A 20,849-nucleotide genomic window follows, 5' to 3' on the forward strand; every position below is an offset into this window, starting at 1 on the left:
GCAAGCATGTACGCATCGCTGGGATGAACCTATAGTATCTCCTTAACTGACGCTTTCTCTAAACGGTGTTCAGGAGGCAGAGCACTTCATAAATTCAAGGACGTAGCAATTAAAAATCTCATAATGCTACTTTCAATGCGAAACCCTCCACACTGACTAGTGAAGCAAAATAATTGACAAGATACTCACTTGTAAGACTCCGTTCCCAGACAAGCATAGCGACAACTTTCAAATCTTCATCAAGCGGAAAACTTTGAGAAAAGGGGTGTTGACGAACGGACGTGCTCGATAATATCCTATTCCGTACGAAGTAGCAAGCGCTCATTGGCTCACAATAGCGGGGATCCTCCTGTAGTTACAGGGAGTAACCCTCCGAGTTAGCCAATCAAGATGGAAGTTAGCCAACATGCAGTGATTTTCCGATTGATCGAAAGTTGTCCGATTTACCTGTGGACACGTACAACAATGCTTGTGCATGCAATATCTACCACATTATCGCACATTTCCTTCAACAGCAAGTCACTTAGTCAGCACAACAGACATGATAGCTTGCCCGCTTGGCTTAGTGGTAAAGCGCATCACTAGTACCACATCTAGTGTGATGATGAGATCACTGGTTCGATTCCAGTAGTGGGCAATTTATTTTTCATTCCGAAGAGAAATCTCCAACAGTTCCATTTTTTCCCTCCTTTCTTATCTTACGTGTTCGTTCCAACGCGGCGCGGTGAAGAAATTGGTCTTCTCGAAATTGAATTTTTGATGGTCAAGTGTTATCTATCAACGAACTGTGTCAGAGAAATACCTATATTCAAACAATCAAACTATTGCTTTAATTAATGTCGCATACAAATCGACATTAGAAGGCGCATGTGCAATTAATTGATGGACGATTGAATTTTACCTACCACATAACATGTCTTACAGTGAATAAATAACACACGTAGGCAATCACACCCAACCAAGCCGCGAGACGTGGAATCATCTGTATAATACTGTTCATTCATCTACTAGCTTCTAGCAAGCCGCGCGAATACTAAGTATCCTCGTTCTATCATGCCATCCGTCCGTCTAAATTAACGCCTGTGAGACCTTCTATTGTGCGGTCGATTAAAATGCCAATTTCCAATTCGTCCCCGATTCTATGGACGACCTCATCTACGGGAGCCAAGCCCGGAAGGAAAAGAAAACCACCACCTGCTAGAAAGAAATGCGTGCCAAACTCAGGTAAAGTGTCGTGCGGGAAAAGAGTGAAATGCCATTACTCTTCGTCATCGGTGTCGGGAGGGTGTGGAGTACCCTTCGGACTGTTGAGCCATTCGATATGTCGTAGTCGTCTGCGAACTTCCTGCTCCTTCAGCTCCTTCTTGGTCTTCTTCCTCTTCTTCTTGGACTTGAACTTCAGCGGCGAGTTATCTTCAACACCGGAATTCACAGCACTGCTCACGGCGCTGCTAGCGGCTGTACTATTGACCCCACTTGTGATAGCGCTAGTAAGACCGCTGTTTGGTTTGCTATCCTCAAAGCGGTCTGTGGCGATCGAAGCATTGCCCTTCAAGACCATCTTTCCATCGTTGATGTGCCATTGTTCACTGGCCAGGGCACCGACGAATTCTTCATTGTGGGAAATCATGACCACGCCGCCCTTGAAATCTCGAATCGCGACAGCAAGACCACCGAGAGAATCACGGTCCAAGAAGTTGGTAGGTTCGTCAAGCACGAGTAGATGTGGGTTGTTCCACATGGCACCAGCGATAACAACCTTGACCTTCTGACCTCCCGACAAACTACCAATTTCGTTGTGGTTAGCAATCTCGGGATCAAGGCCGAGATCCTCGAAGTGCTTAGAGATGACGACCGGTTGAAGCTCTCGGTAACCAAGACCCTCACGAGACGCTTCGTGATCGTCAAATTCCTGTACAAGTTTGTCGAAGCCCCATTCAATAAGGGTCTCACGAGACACTTGCGAGTTATACTTTGGTAGCCAAGCCCTCCATTTCCTATATATTGTTAATACTAGCTTTTTTCATACGGAATATTGGCAGCAAACTTACACTTCATATTGGAAAGTCTTCTTGTACTTCTGGCGACCGACAAGAGCCTCGACTTGCCGTTCACCCTTTCCGTCATTGAGGTTAATTCGCTTGTCCATTTGCTCCTTATCCTTGTCGGAAAGAATACGAGTTTGTTTCAAGAACACTTCTCGGTCATCTCCATTGGCATATCGCCATTGTAGATATTGATTGGGCGTTTTCTCGAGATGCATCTCAACGTGCTCAAGAGCGTGTTGCTTGATGTAACCAATTCGCAGGTTAGGGTGCTTCTCGACTTTGCCGCTAGTCGGAATCACTTCTCCTGTCAACAACTTGATCAAAGTTGATTTTCCTGCACCGTTGGGCCCGATCACAGCGACACGGGATGAAAGAGACAGCTGGCAAGAGACATCGCTGAGCGATGGCTTAGGCGCCTTAGGATACTGGTAAGAAACTCCAGTCATGCGAATGATAGCTCTCGTTTGGGATTTGACACCAGTCAGAATACCCGGAGGTGGGAACTTGAACTGGACATTGGAGGCAGAAAGAGTGTAATAAGCCTTGGCTTCTGGGCGGACCTTGACGAAGTCCGAGAGATTGCCTTTGAAATGGCCGAGTTTCTTTCCGGGTTCGTAATGGTAGATATCAGTCGTTACATTATCCAGGAAACCTGAGTCGTGAGAAACAATCAAACTAGTGATATCTGTGTGAGTCTTCAAGTAATTTTCTAACCACGCAATGTTGGCAACATCCAAGTGATTGGTAGGTTCGTCGAGCAACAGAACATCGGCTTTTTGCAACATTGCCCGAGCAAGAGCGAGCTTCATCTTCCAACCTCCCGAAAGCGAACCGACCTTTTGAGCTTGTCTACCTTCGGGGCCTGCGGTAAATCCGAACTCAGCAAGCACCTCAGAGATTCTCTCCCTGCCTTCGGATGCGATTGTAGGGTCTTTGACCATGAACTCTAAGATGCTTATATCGGCGTCTTCTCCTTGGTTATGCTCGACGTAACAAGTGCGAAGGACATCCTGTGGCGGGAAGCCTTCCAACTTCCCGCCAGCAATGCTCTTCATAAGGGTAGACTTTCCAGCACCGTTACGACCACAAAGGCCATATCGGTGTCCCTTCAATAAGCGGAGGTTGGTATGAGACAGAAGAAGCATACCACCATAGGCCAGCGAAAAGTCAGCATTGACGATTTCGGTCTCGCCGTCGTCCTCTTTCTCTGGCACACCATACTTGCGGTGGTCCTCGGCAACGTAGAACTCATGGACGCTGGAGGCAACAGCCTCACTGGCACCAGGCTGATGCATCAAATCTTTTAAATAGGGCACAATCCTAGCAGGAATTCGATCAACCTGGCGATGATTGGCATCCTCGGTCACCATCTCGCAGATGTAAGGGCGAGCGATTTTGTAGAATTCCAGGTCACCTGACAATCCTCCGTTCTTCTTAATCTCGGCGTCAAGCACTTTGGCGACATCTTCCGCAGAGCATCTCTCCACCACTGCATTATCATTACCCATAGCCTTATCCATAACATCCAAGGCTCTAGTCGCTATCTCTCGCACCTCGGGTAGCGGAGCGCGCCCGACGACGCTCTTCACACCAGGCTGAAGTTTAGGTAGGAATGTACGCGCCTCGATAGGATCGTGGACCAGCTTGGTCAGGTTTTCCGTAATCACGACAGTCTGTCGCAATACCTCCTGAGCAGTGGTGGGGTTGTTGAGAGTTCTCTCGAGGAAGGGTGTTAGAAGGGCGAGGACAGGAGATGTCACTTCGGCAACAAAGGTCGTCTGGGAAAGAGCATGGATTGCTTTCTGGAGGGTCTGGGTAGAGGGATGATGCATGGTGTCGACAAGGAGAGGAATCCTAGGAGCGACATCATCGTTGGACAGCAATGTGGTAAGGGACTGCATCGTGATAAGCGCCTGCTTCTCAACCTCGGACTTAAGATCGTGCATGTTGCCTTCGACTATGGGGATCAAACTAGCGAGCTTTGCTCCCATAGCTTCTCTGAGAATATCCTTCTCCTGAGCCTGCTCTTTCGTGCAACCAATCTCCATCTTCGCTTTGTCAGCCATCCTCTGCATCAATTTTAAGGCGCCAACTGTGCCCTGCCACTTTCCAGTCTTCTTGGACAGGTACGCGACAAGAGCAGGCAACAAGCCAACGACCATGGCCTCGGGACTCAAAAAGCCGAAGAGGGCATCAAGACCGTATTGCGCAGCATCACGAACCACCGTGCCTTTGTCGGCTAAAGCGTCTAAGGCAATTGATACTAGACCGCCATCTTGAACGAGGAAAACGACTTCGCTTGATTGCTGTCGGGGTGGGAATTTCTCGAAAAGGGCGCCAAGAAGATTCTGGGCGCTCTCTCGTCGCAAACCACTCTTCTTGTCGGAAGCAGCCTTCTTGAGTTCTGCCACTATGCCGTATTCATGGAGACCACGAAAACCGACAGTGTTTAGAAGTAGTTCGCAAAGGCCATAGCAGGCATCGATTGAAGCAGCAGAAGTCTTAGCAGTGAAAATGGTATTCAGAATTGACGATATATCTTGTTGCGAAGGCGGGGGAGGGGCATCGCCGGATTTGGCCACCATTAGCGGCGGCGAGACTTGGTGAGGCATCGTGAGCGGTCGGTGTTGACAGATTAGGCAGAATAAGACAAAGACAGCCCGAGTTGCTTAAAACTAGGAATGGGCGTCGCAGAGCGTTGAAGAAGGGCGAGCCGAAACTGCCCGGAATGCCCTCGATCGTGGGCGCTGGAAGGTTTGTCGGTGAACCAGCGTCTTATTTTGTTAATACGAAATTGAGATTGTGAGAAAAGTGAGATTGGTTATCTTCCAAAAGCCCATTTCAAAAAATAATTAGCCTTATCGGGCAGCCCCTCGAAATTTTTTTCTTCCATTATTAGTCAGCCCCACATTTTAAGTATAAAGTGGGCCATAGAGGTACGTACCAGCAACACGTTTTCCTGCCGTCGTCTCTGAGTGGAGCTTGATCTAGATCTTTTCTCAAGCTTAATTCTGTTTTCGAACCGATTTCTAGCTGGTATTTGATGAATCTCATGTTGGGTGTTCTCCATATATATGTTCTATATGGGAAATAGAACTAGACTATCTCCGATTTTTGAGGTAGACGCCACTTCAATATTTACGCTTTTCTAACACTTTATTATGTTCATAAGAGCCAGCCACGCGTCATATATGAACTCAACCCCAACGTATTTTCAACATGTGTTGCTCCCATATTATCTAGGCTATGCTGCTGATAACGGGCTGCTAGAATACTTCATCAAGATATTAGTTCCATTAGATATCGGCAGCCTATCGTCTCAAATCTGACCTGGGGGTTCTTCGGAAGAGCATTGATAGACTGCCTGAGAAATACGGAGAACCTCCTAAGCGCCCGAAGTCTATTGGAGCCTTTAGCATGACATGAAATTGGCATAATATCAGCGTGGTTTGCTTGTACAGAAGTGGGTGCGGATAGCTTCAACTTATTGACGTTTTCACTTAGACCGAAGTCTAGTCTAAGCTAAACGACGAAGGCTATTTTAGCCTAAGCCTTGCGGGGACTCCGCCTTTAGCTCTACAAGAGCCTTATTTTACTTAAGCCTTAAGCCATGGCCTAAAACTCGGAGTATTTAGCGACCTGTTTGATGCCATATCCAGTGACAGCATTATAGTCATGGTATCGACATCATCTTCGTTTTCCGCCTATCCATGAATCGGGATAGAGACCTGTGAGTGTAGAAAGACCGACATGAGCAGCTTTCAGGTACTCTACCTAGGACCACGGTGAACTTGAAAGTTAAGCTTATTTTCTACGTTGTCCTAAGACCAGCCACCAACAGGTCTTCTCCCAACAGACCACGCCTCTTATGGGCCAGACTTCGATCTGACCAAACCTTCAACGGCTTGCTTGCTAACGGACTGGACCTTAGAAATCATATTAGTAATGATGGTGTAATACGAGTCAGTGTGCTCTCACTAGATCAACCACCACAAACTTCACCAGACAAAACAGAACCCCTTTTTCATGGCACCTACGACATTGCGGGTTTCTCATGCGATAACCGCCCAAGAGATCACACCAGCGGTAGTCAAAGTCATCAATGCCTAATCTTAATGCTAGTTTCGAGGTGGTTTCTCGTGATTTAATAGCGAGTCTCGCGTGTGCTCCTACATGCGAATAGGAGTAGTGGTCGGAATTAGTATCAGATTTAACGTCATCTTTAGTACTGCCTTGGTGATTATCCAGGGACACATTCCTAACGAAATATCGAGCTTGAGGCGTTTCCGGCAGTTAGTATGCCACGAAGGATTTTGGTTGGATTTTGGTTACCTCAGAGGCGGATGCCAGCAAGCGGGGATGTCATTACGGCCATTACCCTCTTAGGAAACTTTTCTCATGATCGTTAGAGATTGTGATACACTCTTAACCATATGGCATATAGCCGCGTGGATACTAGGATAAACGATTCGGCCGTTAGCTTAGTAGAGCCTCCACCTATAAGTTACTCAGCTAAGGCTGAGCTCCACAGTCAACATCGTGTGAACAAGGATACGATCATTAAGCCAAAAACACTTCAGACGATAATCTTGAGCCAGCCATACTCGGATTAGACAAAAACGCCGATTATTCATCATGCGTATAGGAAATCCCGGGTTGAGGATAGCTCGACAGTAATCAATAAAGGTACGCTATTTTTGACTCAAACCAAGTAACGTCTCAGGACGCAAATCTCGCGCCACTTGGCCTAGTCTTCAAATCCTCTACTATTAGCTACGCGACGCTATAGCAACGCGTTGCTACATATAACCGAGAATAAGAACAAGCATAGTAATTACCTACCAAACAATCCACACGGTTACAGATCCGCCTGATCTTGGCGTTCGAGGCTCATCGCCCAACGTCTGTAAGTTACTTATCAACAATAGCCGATAATTTCGTCCGATGTCACAGACTTCAGGAGTGCCAGTATGATGTACATACACAACCGTCGAGTCCCAAGCCAGCGGGATAATGGTTCTCCTATCTATCGCACAGACAGGATCAGCCATATACCTAAGCCTCACAAATTGAACTCATTTATACCTAGCAAGAGTGATGAGTTACTAGGAGTTAATATCGAAGTCAATATAATCAACTCCCAAAGTAGCAGGTCGATACTCACCCTAATAATGTTAACGAGTTACCTACTCAGAGAAGCTGGTGATGGACACATTGTATTGCAAGAGGTGTCCTGGATATGCAAAAGTTGGACTATTCTAGGCGTAGCAACCAATACGCTACATTAATGTTAATGGTGTTTAAAGTAGCAGCAGCTGCAAGATCTGGTGACACGGTAGATACGTTCTGAGGCTAGACGATATGGGGAACTCGGTAGAGCAAGTAATACACCCGATACTAAGCTTTTCACATTACATCCCGCGTACTGTTGACCGGGCGGAATCATCCGAACAGATACGGCGGGAGGAAAAAAATGCACATACATGAATGATTCGCTACCTAAAACCCAAAATAGCCACCCTTACGCAGAATTTACTAATGAAAGCCAAAAGCCAGGTGACCAGCCAAAATCGCGAGACGGGCAGGCCAGGCCAGGCCAGGCCAAGCTCTACCAAAGGCAGAGAGAGGTCTGGGTTGCAGTTCAGGGAAATATCGCGGGAGCGGTTGAGCTCGCGCCAAGATGTCGCCAAGACCTTCTGAATTTCCTATTCGGGACAATGAGGAAACTCCCCTGGCTAGGACCGGGATAAGGAGCGAGCGCGCGCGCGCGCGAACGATATGTACAACACGATGTTAGGGTATGTAGGTCTGGTAGTGTATGTAGGTAAAATGGCTGAATGGTCCAGTGGTCGGGGATCGTCGAAGGTTAGGTAGGACCCACCTCGCATGTCGCTATATCGGTAAGGTATGGACGGAGATCATGCTCTGCATGCTGTTACCTGGAATTCGGAACTGTCATCAGACGAACATGCATATCGAAAAAAAGCTCCGCCACCCTCAGCCAGGCCCGGAGCTTGCAGGAGATCAGTCATGATGCGGCACCTTAATACGCTCTACGACGCAGCCCCCAACATCAATATTCAATTTATCATGCGCCATGCGGTAACTGTCATCAACGTTCTTAGTACGCTGTATTACATGTTACATGCCTACATAGGTAAGTATGACATGTAACATGTATGTACCTATGTGTGTAGTTCGGGAGGTATGTACCGATCCTATCAACAGTCGATCCTTCAATGGCCATCATCGTCATCAAACCGTCCGTACGGGCCGTGAGATCCTAATTCCGCCCCGTAGCTCTAGGGGTGGGCTACCACTACCGCTACGACGTTCGACTTGACGTGGGATAGCGGCGGAGCAGAAGCCCCCAAATTGAAGCTGCTAAAATGATAGCTCCACCCGCATGGCCAGGTACACTACAAGGGGTCGTTTACCTACGCGGGATTTGCCGTGGGGTTGGGTAACCACACATACATACCTACATTGTACGTACATACATCTCTCCCGTCACTCAGTCATTAAGTTGGGGATGGGGAAAAAGGGAAAGGGACGGAAATTTAAGCAGCTCCAGGGGTTCTTTTTTCGCGATGGGGTTGCGTTGGTAAATAGCGGTTCCCCGGGGCGTCCCTTTCTTTTGGGGCGTTCGATTTGCACCGGAGCTTACTGTTTGCAGCCATCGGCTGCGACTCGACGATAGTTATTGACCAAGGGGGGAGAGGGGGTGGGAGTCGAGAAAGGTCGCGGATTGCGGTTCTGATATAGGTAGATTTGTCATAATAGAACGACGATGATAGCGATTCCAGAGAGCGCATACATACATGCGAAACCCCCCAGGGCAACCGCGCAATAATAATAACATGTTGCTCCGTACTACATCTCGTAGCCCGAGCGGCTGCGTGTTCCTATTTTAATAAACGAACCAACGCTCCTCTCCCTCTCGGAGCAAAATGCCAAAATGCAAGCTTAACTTCGATGAATCTGGTATTCGCAATTTAAAAGCTCTTAGCTCTTAGCATGTGGTGGTCGAGTAAGACAACCCCAACCCATATATAACTTTGGATACGGCGCTTACAAAGGGTGTCAGCAATATCACTGTCACCGTACTACAGTCATATATAGGTACCCTGAGAAGGATTGGTCTATATCTGAAAAGTCCCGGGACTTAGCATCCTACGCTAGAAAACTCACCCGTCATCGCTGCGCAATGGCACCGAGCCAAGCTCCTTCTGGTTTTCAATTCATCACCTCCATCAACACGGTAGCGCGCGATGACGAGACACGCCGGAAGGTGCGCTCGCACGCGCGGCGGCAGAAGCTACCCCATGGCCCCAGCCAGCCGCCGCAGGGAACCAAGAAGTCCGGGTCGCAAAAGGACCACACGTCGAAATTCCGGCTGAAGCCCAACGGCGGCAGCGGCAAGCAGGACGCGGTGGCGTCGAGGAGCGAGAGGAAGCTGAAGAAAACCAACTGGCTTGCTGTAAGCGTCGCGAGGGAGCTCCCGAACTTCACGCTGCTGCACATAGAAAAGACCCCCTTGACGGAGTCCCTGCTCAAATATTGTATGGCCGTATGCTTATCGCCGCAGGAAGATGCTGTAGAGAAATGGTTCAATCGCACCGGGGCGCCGACGTATTTGAACACATGTAAGTCAGACCTCTTCAAGTGTGAAGCGAGGTCGTTGACAGAATGAGGGTAGATTATTCCGGGTTTCTTGCGAACGCCTTCGCGATGAACCCCGAGGGGACTTGGGTCCAAGCTGTAAGTCCGCCTGTTGCTTGGTCACGCGGTTGGGGTTAACGTGCGATAGCTTCAACTTGACAAGGCCGCTACGCATGCATTCATTGCCATGATAGCGGCGATGCATAACTCGCTCGCAATGTGGGCCGACACGAGTACCATCGATTTCCACCGTTTCCAAGCGGTCAAGTCTATCAACGAGCGGTTGAATCTAGAGGGCAAGGATGATAGCAAACCCATCTCGGACGGTCTAGTCGTTGCCGTTGCTCTTCTTGTCAACATTGAGGTAGGTTGTCGCTAGAAAACAGAACTCAATGGGTAGTCACCTGTCAGACTAACAGGGTATAGGCCTTCATCGGTTCGCTAGCTGCAGCGGCAGCGCACATGAGCGGCCTGAAAAGAATGGTCGATCTCAGGGGGGGTATCGTCGAAGGTTTTCAACACAGCACTATCCTTCAACGATCAATATCATGGTTAGTAAAACACACCCATATCACTTATCACTCCTGCCCACTAACCACCGCAACCACCGTAGGGCCGACTATTCCTACGCGACCGCGGCGCACACACCCGTAGTCTTCCCCTTCATCCCGCAGCTCGCGTCCTCGCTCGCCCTGCACGACCGGTTTACGAGCCGGTCGATGCTGGCGAATATGGAGCCGCTCGGGCTCAAGGACTTGACGATCCAGAACCGGGAGGCGGTCGAGCTCTTCGAGCTGCTGTACTCTATCACCGAGTGCATCAACGACTTCGACTACGCCAGCCTCGAGAGCACGTATGGCCAGCGGATACAGGTCAGCGACTCCATCTACATGGTCGAGTGGCGCCTGTGCCATCTCGAGGAGATATCGCGGTCGCAGAATTCGTGGAAGAGAGCTGGCTCTGTTCCATTGCTGACGTCGATCGAGGAGACGGAGAGGAGGTACCCTTCGCCGACTGATTTATCAGAAGTATTGTTGTATGCGGCGCATCTATTCCTGCACCTCGCTATCAGAGGCCAGCCCCCATCAGCACAGCGGCACCGCGCATTAGGAGATGCACTTATGTCAGCCCTTTACAATCCCGCTCTAGCATTGGACCTCTTATCGCAATCCAAGGACTACAGGACCCCTGAATCGCAGATAGACCGAAGCAACACGGTGCAGCCCCCGCCAGGCAGCATATCCACATATGCCCCTCCATCCGAGCTTGCGCAAGCCAACGTATCTCGGCCGCCAAAAGATGAGCTTCACGCTAACATTCTGCTCTGGTCGCTGTTCATCGGGTCGTGCATCCGCATCCCGGTATCTTTGGATTCCCCAATCCTGCAGGGTGACCAGCATGAGTTCTTCGTGAACGCATTAAAGAATTATTGCCAGATGCGCGGCATCGTTGAGCGAGACGTGCTCGCGGCGAAACTCAGGGATATCATATGGCTCCACAGCTGGTGTGAACACCAGCTAAACCTGGTCTGGGTGGAAATCGAAAACGACCTCAGGCCGTGGGTCACCGCGGCGGGCGAGCGCGTGAATGTGAACGCTGAGCGTTCACAGTAAATGTGTACCATGATTAACAGGAACCAATAATCCAGTCCCCCATACTAGGGAGGAAAGCATAATGTTTAATCATTAATATGTAATAGGTTGGTTCACAAAGGAAAATTAAATGCGCGCAAAATAGGATCAAGCTGAGTTTCTCCCGTGTCGGATCTAACAAGTCTTGTTAATGGTTGGATTGGTTCTTAAACTTGGAAGGATACCTACATACCTCAAACCTTTATTCAAACCACCTTCACCACTCATTGTCTTTGGCATCATTTATATCCGGATCCAAGGTGGGCTGTTGCTGCCTGGCGACTGATAACAAAGGAGTCATAGTCTGCATGAACCCTTTCGCGATGCTTGGTGTGGAAAACATACAAAGAGAGGGCATTTCCATCATTATGGCTTCAGATCCGCATCAAGACCTCACCTTGCAATACTCAAGGCCCTAGAGTCATACTATGGGTCAGCCAAATCCACCCACCATCAAACTACCTTCTTGCAATTCTGACCCGGATAGGGGTAGGCGTTCGGGAGCACCGTCTCCGGAGCCTTACCCATACCCGTCCACGCCTATTGAAAACTCCGAATCAAACAGATGCCTTTCCAACCGCCCACGCAGTCTTCTCTGATGGATGAATACAGCGAAGCAACGAGCGACCGAAGTTCATAGATGCATCAGTCAACATGAGCTATTACCAGCACCGTTATCGCAGCAACATGAGACAATTCCATATGCTCAGCTGAGGTTGCGCGACACCATCTAGGCAGCAAGCAAAAGGCTTGGGTCCTTAAAAATGTCGAGGGTAAAAGCACCATGAACCATTTTGCATTCACATGCAAGATTTGGTAGGAATTGGCGAAGTACATATTAGGATGGACACCGCGGAGGGATACGTCGACGAGTATCGAATTGGCATTGGGTGTTATTAAGTTTTACGAATGAAGCAGCATTTGGGAGGCATTGTTTTATGGGTTATGAATGCATCATGCGAATATTTTCTGTTTGCTCATTATTAAATTTTAGTAATGACAGCATACGACGGACGAGGGACGGCGGACGAATACATACCGTAGACATGTACCAAGCATATTTAGAAACACCATGCCTCATTACCAAGTAGAATACCAAGAATATCATCTAGTTCTGACTGCGACAACAAAATCTAAGCGAAAATATTATGGCCTTCGTAATAGCCTTCATAGTGCACATAGGTAGGCATGAATAGTTCATACCGTAGAATCATCGATGTAACATCTTGTGTAAAGGTCTTAAAAGTCGGTGTTGGCCCTAATATGCAGGCCCGGTCAGCGGATCTTCGAATTCATGTCCCATTCAATTAGCAAACGGGTTGTCGATGATCCCACGGAATCATCACAGTCTCATCCAACGGGCGCCCGAGGACCATAAAGAGGGAGATGCGCCGAGTAGACTAAGTACTCATGCAATCCGATTCCGAGTCAGATATTCGGTACTCCGCCGTTCTCACCAAGCGAAGCCTTTACTCGTCGGACCATTCCTTTGGGATCTGTAGGACTTGGCTCGGTGCAACTTCTGCCGCCCATTGCGGCCTGACTTTCATCCGACTCCCTATAAGCTCACTGCTGCATCATCTCCGATTTGGGAATAATTGATTTTAGTGTCACCAACATCGGGGTTGATCATATCGCCGATTGCGCATCTGGTACAAGAGAATATATCCATTTCGCAATACCGGTCTTTCCTGTTTCCCGCTGCTACCTATTCTTTGTAATTGGCCTTTTTCACAAGTTCGTCAGTCAATTCAACATCGATGAATTCCTGGCACAGCCGCCCACCGTTGAGCGACCATGCATACCAACCCGAGGTAGCAGGTCCGACGCAATCGTCATCGAGTATGCCTGACATAGGCGAAGACTCGGAGTGGGATACGGCCCTAGTCGTGACGGATGAGTGGATGAAAGTCGCGTCGGAGAGACGACACAGCGGATGGGAATCCGTGGAACGAAAATGGGTTGAGAACCAGGCCCTCCAGCAAAGAGGTCCAAAGCCACCAAGGTAATCGTTAGAATGGTAGCCCTTTGTTATTGGATCTAACAAGCGTATCGCAAGTGAAATCACGAAGGAAGCAAGTGAAGCGATGGCGCGATTCCCTTATCCTCATATGTCCATCCCAACCCCGCAACTGGACTTCGATTTCCGGATGAGGGTCATTTTAAATCCCCAATCAGCTTCTGTCGCCGTGAGCGACGGCTTCAAGAAGTGGTCAACATTTTCCGACGGTACCTTTGCGGGTCGATTTGGATACGGATCCGTTATCGTGAGTTATCCAACATCTAAGAACTGTAGCGCGAAAAACTGACCTCGCGTAGAATGGCGGACAAGAAAGCCAAGACGTTGCTTACGGGAATTCGGCAGCAACTCAAGTGGAGGCTACTCATCGACTACAGACTGCGGATGAAGTACCAGCATAGTGCGTCTGTCAATTTAAAACGAAAATCGTTAAGGCTGACCTAGGTATCAGTATTGAATGTAAAACGCGGGGAAATATGACCGGGTCCCCCGAGTTGGTGAAGGCGCTCCAAGATGCCGAGACGTCGCGAGAGGCGAACCCAAGATTGTGTCCATTTAGGGTGTTTATCACGATGAAGACATCGGACGAGAGGTATGCTGCGAAATTGAATACCGGCTTGTGGATCGGAAGCTGCCTTTGGAAAGGTTTAGAGGTTGTATATGAGTAAGTTTTCTGGTTTCGCTGTTATTGTATCGATAACTAACGGCATTCGGTATAGTGCATATAGAATAAGCTGAAAAGCCGTATGTGTTTAATACGGGAAGATGAAGTATTATGAGGACTAAAAAAAGGATAACTCTATGGTTAGTTCGTTTGTATGGGGTTTAGGGTTTGGAGTTTGGAGTTTTCGCGTAGTGTAGGAATCAACTATTCCCGGAAATTCTAGAACGACACTTCCAAATTGCGTGGAGTGAAGGCCCAATATTATCTATCAACCAATCCAAAGCCGGTTGACAGCCAGAAATGGCAACCGGAGATCGACTCAATGAAACTATGCGATGTACGCACAGAGAAGTCAAGGGTTCGGAAGGTTTAACACGCTACTGCATAGCAGGCTGTCAGGCTGTGATGCTTTACGCAATGCGATCGAGATAAGACTCCTGCACGATGAGGTAAACACCCGTGTGCCAAGTTCCAAGATTATTTCGATGCCACCGGGCTGGAACCTCTAGGCCAGACTGCCAAACTGACAAACAACTGCCGGTTTATAGCTCAAATGGCGCACCGTCGGGCTGGGTAAGGTGTCTTGTCTATGCCGTATTCGGTAGATCCCCTTAGGTATGGACGAGGATAATATCAAGTTTCCCAAGTTGATGTGACTTTGTGATAGGAGAGAAAATAGAATTGGACGAAATGATGGCACTTGAGTAACGTCAAAATCCCCGCTATGTCCACTATCCTTGTCCATAGTCCCTGCCTTAGCCAGCCCTAGCTTAGCTAATGGAGGGCCATGATGGTCCCTGCATTTTAAACTTCAGGGGTCCTTCATAGGTCCGCTTTCGTCACCACCTCCTTCTCATTGGCCAGTCACAGGTAAATAGTATTTGATTGGCTTCACCTACGTCATAGTAGCGATCTGCTCCCTTACTATTATACATCACCACTGCCAGTAACAGAAACAGGTTTGCGTCACGGACATCGAGATGGATACACAGCATATCCAAAATGTAGAAATAGGGAGGAATGCCGCCGATGTGATATGGGCTTTTCTTTCAATCAAATCTCACTCTAGAACTACGAATCCTACTTGGTGAATTCTGGCATATATCATCTACGAGAAAGTCATCAACTTCTATACACAATTATTATACAAGCTTATTCTTACATAAATACGCATAACCATCACCAAAATGCCTCTCTTCTCTAGCCGCAAACCCGAAGAGGAAGTCGTAGAGGAGCAGCCCGTCCCCGAAAAGAGACACTCACACAGTCTCTTCGGCTCCCGTCATCGCAGCCCCTCTCCTCCGGTCAGCGCTCGCACCAGCAGCACGAATGGCTCGCGGCACTCAGGTAAGCCCTACTCTATATATCATCATCTTCCAATATAGTATATAACATAAATACCTAACCCAAAACCACCTTACAGACGGTACATCCCCCTCGCGCCACCGCAGCGTACTCCAACGCACCTTCGGCCACGGGAACACGTCGAACCCGGACATCGACCCGTCCATCATCCAAGCGCGCGAGCGCGTCATGCAAGCCGAGACGGCGGAGCGCGACGCCGACCGAGCCTTGGAATCCGCGCGCATCCGCGTCCGCGAGGCCCGGGCCGAGGTCAAGAGGCTGGAGCTCGAGGCCGCTGAGGAGGCCCGCCGTGCCAAGATCAAGCAGTACCACGCCCGCGAAGTCTCGAAGCGGGGCAAGCAGCTCGGCCGTAAGTTATAAATTCCTGGATCCACCTTCTCGGAAATGTTTGTTGGTGTTAACGGCTTCTAGGTCACGACGTTTAACCTGTGATGCTTAAACCTCTCTTTAAACCTACATGTAACACATGCTTTATCTGCCTGATCTATCTGTCTTGAATTTCCTTGCAATTATGTACCATATCTGTCACGAATCTTATGCCTAGGAAATGACCTGTGTTTGGTTGGAAACGATATCTACTTATACCTTTGTATTACTACCTTGTAAGCTTTAGCGCAGCAATGTTAGATAAATGATACCTCAGGACTAGAAACAAGAACTTATTCGAGTACACCCATCTCAAGGAACTCTTCTAGATCTCTTGCCAATTCCGCTTGGTTTTATGTTCCTCTCGCCCCGAGTATAAGTGCTGTTGGTGCGTATCCTAGTCCTAAGCCCTTTCCCACGTTCCTTTCGGTGATCTAGGAAGTGATTCAGACTGACTGTTGCCGTCGAACTATTGGGAACAAAATTGCCGTGTGACACAACAGGTCAGTGTTTGTGCTTGGCAGCGACCACGACATTTCGTAGCTTAGCTCGTTAAGTAGGTAGTCGAGTAGCTTCCGATTCAAGGGACGGGCCGTGTGGGACGGGTCGCATCGCATTGCCCTGTGGGTTCCACTTCAAAGGCAACTTCCCCAGCTTTGTATCACAGCGATCGGGGTGACCCAGTCAGGCCTTGGCTGGGGGTTTATCACGACACAGTCACTCCTAATTCCTGACATTCGAGGCCAGGTCAGATACTATCATGAAGTGCCTAATTCAGTATGAATATGAGTGCTGCAAGGCGATCCTGTGCTTTGAGTCCGTGATGATAAATAGGACCCCGATGGTACTCAACCATCATCCGAGAGCTTCTCCCTGTATTTCAAAACTCCCGGGTACCTTAACTACATCTCTCAACGGAACCTACCCGACATTGAACGCTTTCATCTCATAACTAAAACGGGTATACCTAAATTGAAGATGCAGATCTTCGTTAAACTCCGTACGATACTCTAACCCGAAAATGTTTCATTAGTACTGACATGGTTCGTTCTACGTAGCAACTGGCAAACTGTTGACCATCAGTGTTGAGCCCTCTGACACAGTCGACGATCTCAAGACCAAGATCCAGACCTCGTCGGGAATCGCCTCCGACCGCCAACGCCTAGCATTCGCTGGTAAGGACCTGAAGAACGGTACAAAACTGGTCGACGCGCGCCTAACCGAGGAATCGACTGTTTACCTCATAATCTCAATCTTCGGGAACTATTAATATGTCTGAGGTAATGATGTTCCATGCCTAATGATAGCCTCGAGAGATAATGCGGAGCTGATAGTCTGCTAGAGGGAGGCTGATGCCGTGCTCATGAGGTACAGTGATCAATCCGTATCACCATCAATTATGACACTACCGTCGAGAGTGTCAACGATAACATCCTCCATCCTCTTGGGCAGTCACTCAGAATGAAACTCAACTCAACGATGTTAAGCAGCAGAGATAATGATCTCGACTGCGCTAATATACCCAACACTACGATGTTTAACATAGCGCCACGCTGAACTTCTCGCTCGGACGCTACCACTAAAAGCGAGTGAGAGTACCTAGGAAAGGCCCAAGATTAGCACTGGGTTTGTTTTATTCGTTTATTGAGTAAGTGGGATACCTATATGATCTGATATGATTCAGGATGAATATACTCGTTTGTTACTTGCCTGGCTCAATGTGTTTAAATTTAGGTAGATGACTTATCTTCCAGTAGGTTGTGACGCGTTAACCCTATAGAAGCATTGCCATTGCGTGGCTATAGAAAATGGAGAAGCGGGGTTCTAGACGTATGCTGTACCTGCTAGAGAACCCCAGGCTTATGAATTCGGCTAATGACTCGGTGCGTGGACTAAGAATCGAAGTAGCAGGTACGTACGTAGTAGTAACGGATGTTAGATCTTGGTTATTAGTAGTAGATACTTGACGCTGCGCACGTAGTTTTCATATGTATGTAACAAGGTTGTCGATGTAATCAATAGCTCTAGAAAAACACGGTACAATAGCCTATCTGAGACAATTGATATTAAACGTAACATATTGATGCGTACGAATTTTCTTAAACCATCGAATAACGTCATTTGTCTTACCTTTCTAGACTTTGCTTTTGTTAGAATAATATAGGTGTAATGATGTCAATAGCCGTTCCCTGTAATTCAGTGTTCAGGGTGGGCGAGCATGACTCGCATGGCACTCAATCCACCCATTGCGTCTGCCGGCACAATTTACAAACGATAACCGTCCGAGAAAGCGGGTGGGAAGATCGGAACAATCTGAACGATCTAGGACAGTTCTGGTATTGCTGTGCGCTTTACCAAAGTTACTCCTATTCTTCTCGGTAAAGTAATAGGCTATGGTGGTGGGACTATTCGATCTTATGGGTTGGCGAGTGGAGATATCGCGAAGAGATCTTCGTATTGCGAAATGTAAAATGATAAATGAAATGAGCTTCGTGTTTGGTATGTCTGAGTAAACACAAAGCAGACTTAATTCTCAACTACCTGCCTACTAGGTAGATAGATGTGCGGTCAATTATGAGATAAATTGGGCATCAAATCGGACCGTTATACGTTGGAAAATAGAGGTTGAGTTACCATTGAACGTTACCTCCGCATCTAAAGAGTCAACCAAGATTACGTTGTTTCTAATCGATAAAGGGCTGAAACGGCGAAACGCGAAACCGCTAAGCCACAGATGTCGCAACAGGCCACGACGCAAAACGGCACTAACGGCGCTAATCAACAGCTGAGGTGCAGATATGCGTTTATAAGGATGCGGTAGTGAACATCTTATGCCGAATCCGCGCAGTCGGAAGCTGCGGCCAAGAAACTACGAATCCTTGCTATCCATGTAATCCCGTAAAATCACATAAAGGGGGGTGGGGGCAATCTACCTGTAGCCTTGAAATAGAAGAAGCCAAGACTTTTCCGTGATTCCCTATTTCATATTATTGTCGTAAACGTAAAACTTTCGAAGCTTTCGAAAGTTGGCCGTAGAGCCTCTCAGCCTCTTCATCCTCTCCTCAATCTGTAACCTACGAACACATCTTGCATCTATGAGTCGTCTCAACTAACTACATACATTCATTTCCAACCCTTACCCCTCAGGGTTTCCTACGATATACCACCTAACTCCTTCAATTCCTCGTTCCCGATTTGCCGCATGCCTCTAAGATCATCTTAGTTCTTTCGTCCTAGGTTACCTGAGGAGTAATCTTGCAAATTTCTGACTCCCACACCTCACCACCAAAATCGTGTCAATATGGCGAGTCGCAAGGTGCTGTCCTTCAAGAGGGCTGTAGTCTTCGCAGTATTCTTCCTGATAGCATTTATACTACTCCGACGATCCCACACCAACGCTAGCGATCCCGAACCTTTTCGCAAACCTCCGCCGAAGCCTGCAGCCGCAAACGATCAACATGCCGGAGCGAAGCATGATCCTTCTACTACCTCCTACACCCCGGAGACCGATACTGTCTTGAAAGACAAGCCAGTTCCCGCACAGAAGGCTATTCAAGATATATCTAAAATGTCCTTGTATGATAAGCTAGCATACCAATATCCGTACGATGTCGAGTCCAAGTTCCCGGCCTACATTTGGCAGACGTGGAAATGGACGCCTGCGAATGGCGAATTTACATTTCGGGACGAGGAAGCTTCTTGGACGATGCAGCACCCGGGATTTGTCCACGAAGTTATCACCGATCAAGTTGCCGTCCACCTGATCAGACTGCTCTATGCCCCTATTCCTGAGGTTCTCGAGGCGTACAATGCGTTACCTAAGCCCGTGCTAAAAGCTGACTTCTTCCGCTATCTCATCCTGCTCGCTCGTGGTGGAATATACTCTGACATTGATACGTTTGCTATAAAGAGTGCTTTGGAATGGATTCCAGATTCCGTACCCAAGGAGAGCATTGGTCTGGTTATTGGTATCGAGGCGGATCCCGACCGACCGGACTGGAAGGATTGGTATAGTCGACGGATACAGTTCTGCCAGTGGACCATTCAATCGAAGCCGGGTCACCCCGTTCTGCGCGACATCGTCTCACGTATCACGCAAGAAACTTTGAAGCGAAAGCGCGAGGGTCTGTTCTTGTCAAAAGAGAAGAGCGTAGTAGAGTTTACCGGCCCCGCCGTTTGGACCGATACAATATTCGACTACTTCAACGACCCGCGTTATTTCGATATGAGAACCAGCCAGGGCAACATTTCGTACTTGAACTTCACAGGAATAGATAGCCCGAAGAAAGTTGGCGATGTTGTCGTGCTCCCTATAACGAGCTTTTCGCCCGGTGTCCAACAGATGGGGGCGAAGGACTACGATGATCCTATGGCATTCGTTAAGCATGATTTCGAAGGTAAGATTTCGGGTCTGCATTAGTATCGCATTTTGCTAACTTTAATAGGCACGTGGAAGCCCGAGAACGAACGGCATATAGGTGGGTCGGGTAACTAGAGGCTATTTATGGCGCCTCTTATGCCCTAAATCACCCTCGGACTATCGCCCTGTGATCCTTTGAGGAATTGGCTTTCAATCAAAGAAAAGCCAGCTCTGCCAATCGTTGGAAATCATCGACTTACTATTCCGATATTACGGACTCGGCGATCGTACACAAAGTTTGTAAAACTATTCATCACGAAGTTAACGACCTCTCATGGGACTACATATACCGGATTTTCATGGGGATGCTGCATGGAACTGGTTACTGAGTCAATCTTCTGGCTTGTATTGCAAAAATTCATGTCGGGATTGACTTGAACGAAGATCTATTTGTTTCCTAGCACGCTATCCCCCAGTTTGTACGAATAGTCCTCCTATTATTTTGTTTCCGAGGATAGGAATCGGCGCCTGGTGCGGACATTCTTGGGAGGGCATACGCACAAGAGATATAGAACGCTCACGGCTGTGTTTGGCGCAACGAAGAAAAAGAGGCATTCGGGATAGACCGTCCGCCGAGGAGGGACCAATTGCATATACCCGCTTTAGGTATGCATGGATTGTGGCGTTTGGTGGATATTTGATTAGTCCGAGTTTTCTCGCTCGTCAAACTTAG

General features: G+C 48.1%; 6 protein-coding genes and 1 non-coding gene across 7 annotated transcripts; 6 read left to right on the forward strand and 1 right to left on the reverse strand.

The window, feature by feature from the left end:
* The first annotated feature begins 551 nt into the window (after positions 1-551).
* On the forward strand, positions 552-637 carry F4807DRAFT_t45. Its single transcript has one exon. It is a non-coding gene; the product is annotated as a tRNA-Thr (tRNA).
* A 344-nt stretch (positions 638-981) lies between these two features.
* F4807DRAFT_416731 (prion formation protein) lies at positions 982-4,860 on the reverse strand. Its single transcript, XM_047997163.1, has 2 exons — positions 2,052-4,860; positions 982-1,997 (listed from the first exon to the last, which is right to left on the reverse strand). Exons 1-2 carry the CDS (start codon positions 4,658-4,660, stop codon positions 1,259-1,261), a joined length of 3,348 nt encoding a protein of 1,115 aa, XP_047856408.1. The 5' UTR covers positions 4,661-4,860; the 3' UTR covers positions 982-1,258.
* Positions 4,861-8,809: 3,949 nt separating this feature from the next.
* On the forward strand, positions 8,810-9,757 carry F4807DRAFT_380295 (uncharacterized protein). The gene is made up of 4 exons (XM_047995773.1): positions 8,810-9,078; positions 9,128-9,528; positions 9,641-9,694; positions 9,748-9,757. The coding sequence occupies exons 1-3, from the start codon at positions 9,066-9,068 to the stop codon at positions 9,647-9,649; spliced, it is 423 nt and encodes a 140-aa protein (XP_047856409.1). The 5' UTR covers positions 8,810-9,065; the 3' UTR covers positions 9,650-9,694; positions 9,748-9,757.
* F4807DRAFT_380166 (uncharacterized protein) lies at positions 9,174-11,546 on the forward strand. Its single transcript, XM_047995772.1, has 6 exons — positions 9,174-9,528; positions 9,641-9,694; positions 9,743-9,809; positions 9,859-10,074; positions 10,137-10,261; positions 10,324-11,546. The coding sequence occupies exons 2-6, from the start codon at positions 9,654-9,656 to the stop codon at positions 11,321-11,323; spliced, it is 1,449 nt and encodes a 482-aa protein (XP_047856410.1). The 5' UTR covers positions 9,174-9,528; positions 9,641-9,653; the 3' UTR covers positions 11,324-11,546.
* Positions 11,547-12,949: 1,403 nt separating this feature from the next.
* Positions 12,950-14,839, forward strand: F4807DRAFT_416764 (uncharacterized protein). Its single transcript, XM_047997164.1, has 5 exons — positions 12,950-13,346; positions 13,401-13,608; positions 13,661-13,761; positions 13,813-14,025; positions 14,081-14,839. Exons 1-5 carry the CDS (start codon positions 13,102-13,104, stop codon positions 14,097-14,099), a joined length of 786 nt encoding a protein of 261 aa, XP_047856411.1. The 5' UTR covers positions 12,950-13,101; the 3' UTR covers positions 14,100-14,839.
* Positions 14,840-15,116: 277 nt separating this feature from the next.
* F4807DRAFT_380340 (uncharacterized protein) lies at positions 15,117-16,166 on the forward strand. The gene is made up of 3 exons (XM_047995774.1): positions 15,117-15,372; positions 15,449-15,739; positions 15,802-16,166. The coding sequence occupies exons 1-3, from the start codon at positions 15,213-15,215 to the stop codon at positions 15,813-15,815; spliced, it is 465 nt and encodes a 154-aa protein (XP_047856412.1). The 5' UTR covers positions 15,117-15,212; the 3' UTR covers positions 15,816-16,166.
* Positions 16,167-18,724: 2,558 nt separating this feature from the next.
* Positions 18,725-20,774, forward strand: F4807DRAFT_380431 (glycosyltransferase family 32 protein). The gene is made up of 2 exons (XM_047995777.1): positions 18,725-20,153; positions 20,202-20,774. The coding sequence occupies exons 1-2, from the start codon at positions 19,058-19,060 to the stop codon at positions 20,249-20,251; spliced, it is 1,146 nt and encodes a 381-aa protein (XP_047856413.1). The 5' UTR covers positions 18,725-19,057; the 3' UTR covers positions 20,252-20,774.
* The last annotated feature ends 75 nt before the right edge of the window (positions 20,775-20,849 follow it).

The sequence above is a fragment of the Annulohypoxylon truncatum genome, assembly GCF_022578515.1.
Source record: "Annulohypoxylon truncatum strain CBS 140777 unplaced genomic scaffold F4807scaffold_8, whole genome shotgun sequence".
Taxonomy (NCBI): Eukaryota; Fungi; Ascomycota; class Sordariomycetes; order Xylariales; family Hypoxylaceae; genus Annulohypoxylon; species Annulohypoxylon truncatum.

What these genes read in the sequence shown, in the direction of transcription:
- F4807DRAFT_380340 (XM_047995774.1), top strand. Translation starts at nt 15,213, where the DNA reads ATGCCTCTCTTCTCTAGCCGCAAACCCGAAGAGGAAGTCGTAGAGGAG. An exon ending in GAATGGCTCGCGGCACTCAG is followed by an intron (nt 15,373 to 15,448) that starts GTAAGCCCTACT and finishes ACCACCTTACAG; the next exon opens with ACGGTACATCCCCCTCGCGC.
- F4807DRAFT_416764 (XM_047997164.1), top strand. Translation starts at nt 13,102, where the DNA reads ATGAATTCCTGGCACAGCCGCCCACCGTTGAGCGACCATGCATACCAA. An exon ending in AGAGGTCCAAAGCCACCAAG is followed by an intron (nt 13,347 to 13,400) that starts GTAATCGTTAGA and finishes GCGTATCGCAAG; the next exon opens with TGAAATCACGAAGGAAGCAA. An exon ending in TTGGATACGGATCCGTTATC is followed by an intron (nt 13,609 to 13,660) that starts GTGAGTTATCCA and finishes GACCTCGCGTAG; the next exon opens with AATGGCGGACAAGAAAGCCA.
- F4807DRAFT_380166 (XM_047995772.1), top strand. Translation starts at nt 9,654, where the DNA reads ATGGTTCAATCGCACCGGGGCGCCGACGTATTTGAACACAT. An exon ending in AGGGGACTTGGGTCCAAGCT is followed by an intron (nt 9,810 to 9,858) that starts GTAAGTCCGCCT and finishes AACGTGCGATAG; the next exon opens with CTTCAACTTGACAAGGCCGC. An exon ending in CTTCAACGATCAATATCATG is followed by an intron (nt 10,262 to 10,323) that starts GTTAGTAAAACA and finishes CAACCACCGTAG; the next exon opens with GGCCGACTATTCCTACGCGA.
- F4807DRAFT_380431 (XM_047995777.1), top strand. Translation starts at nt 19,058, where the DNA reads ATGGCGAGTCGCAAGGTGCTGTCCTTCAAGAGGGCTGTAGTCTTCGCA. An exon ending in CGTTAAGCATGATTTCGAAG is followed by an intron (nt 20,154 to 20,201) that starts GTAAGATTTCGG and finishes TAACTTTAATAG; the next exon opens with GCACGTGGAAGCCCGAGAAC.
- F4807DRAFT_416731 (XM_047997163.1), bottom strand. Translation starts at nt 4,660, where the DNA reads ATGCCTCACCAAGTCTCGCCGCCGCTAATGGTGGCCAAATCCGGCGAT. An exon ending in AAGACTTTCCAATATGAAGT is followed by an intron (nt 1,998 to 2,051) that starts GTAAGTTTGCTG and finishes AACAATATATAG; the next exon opens with GAAATGGAGGGCTTGGCTAC.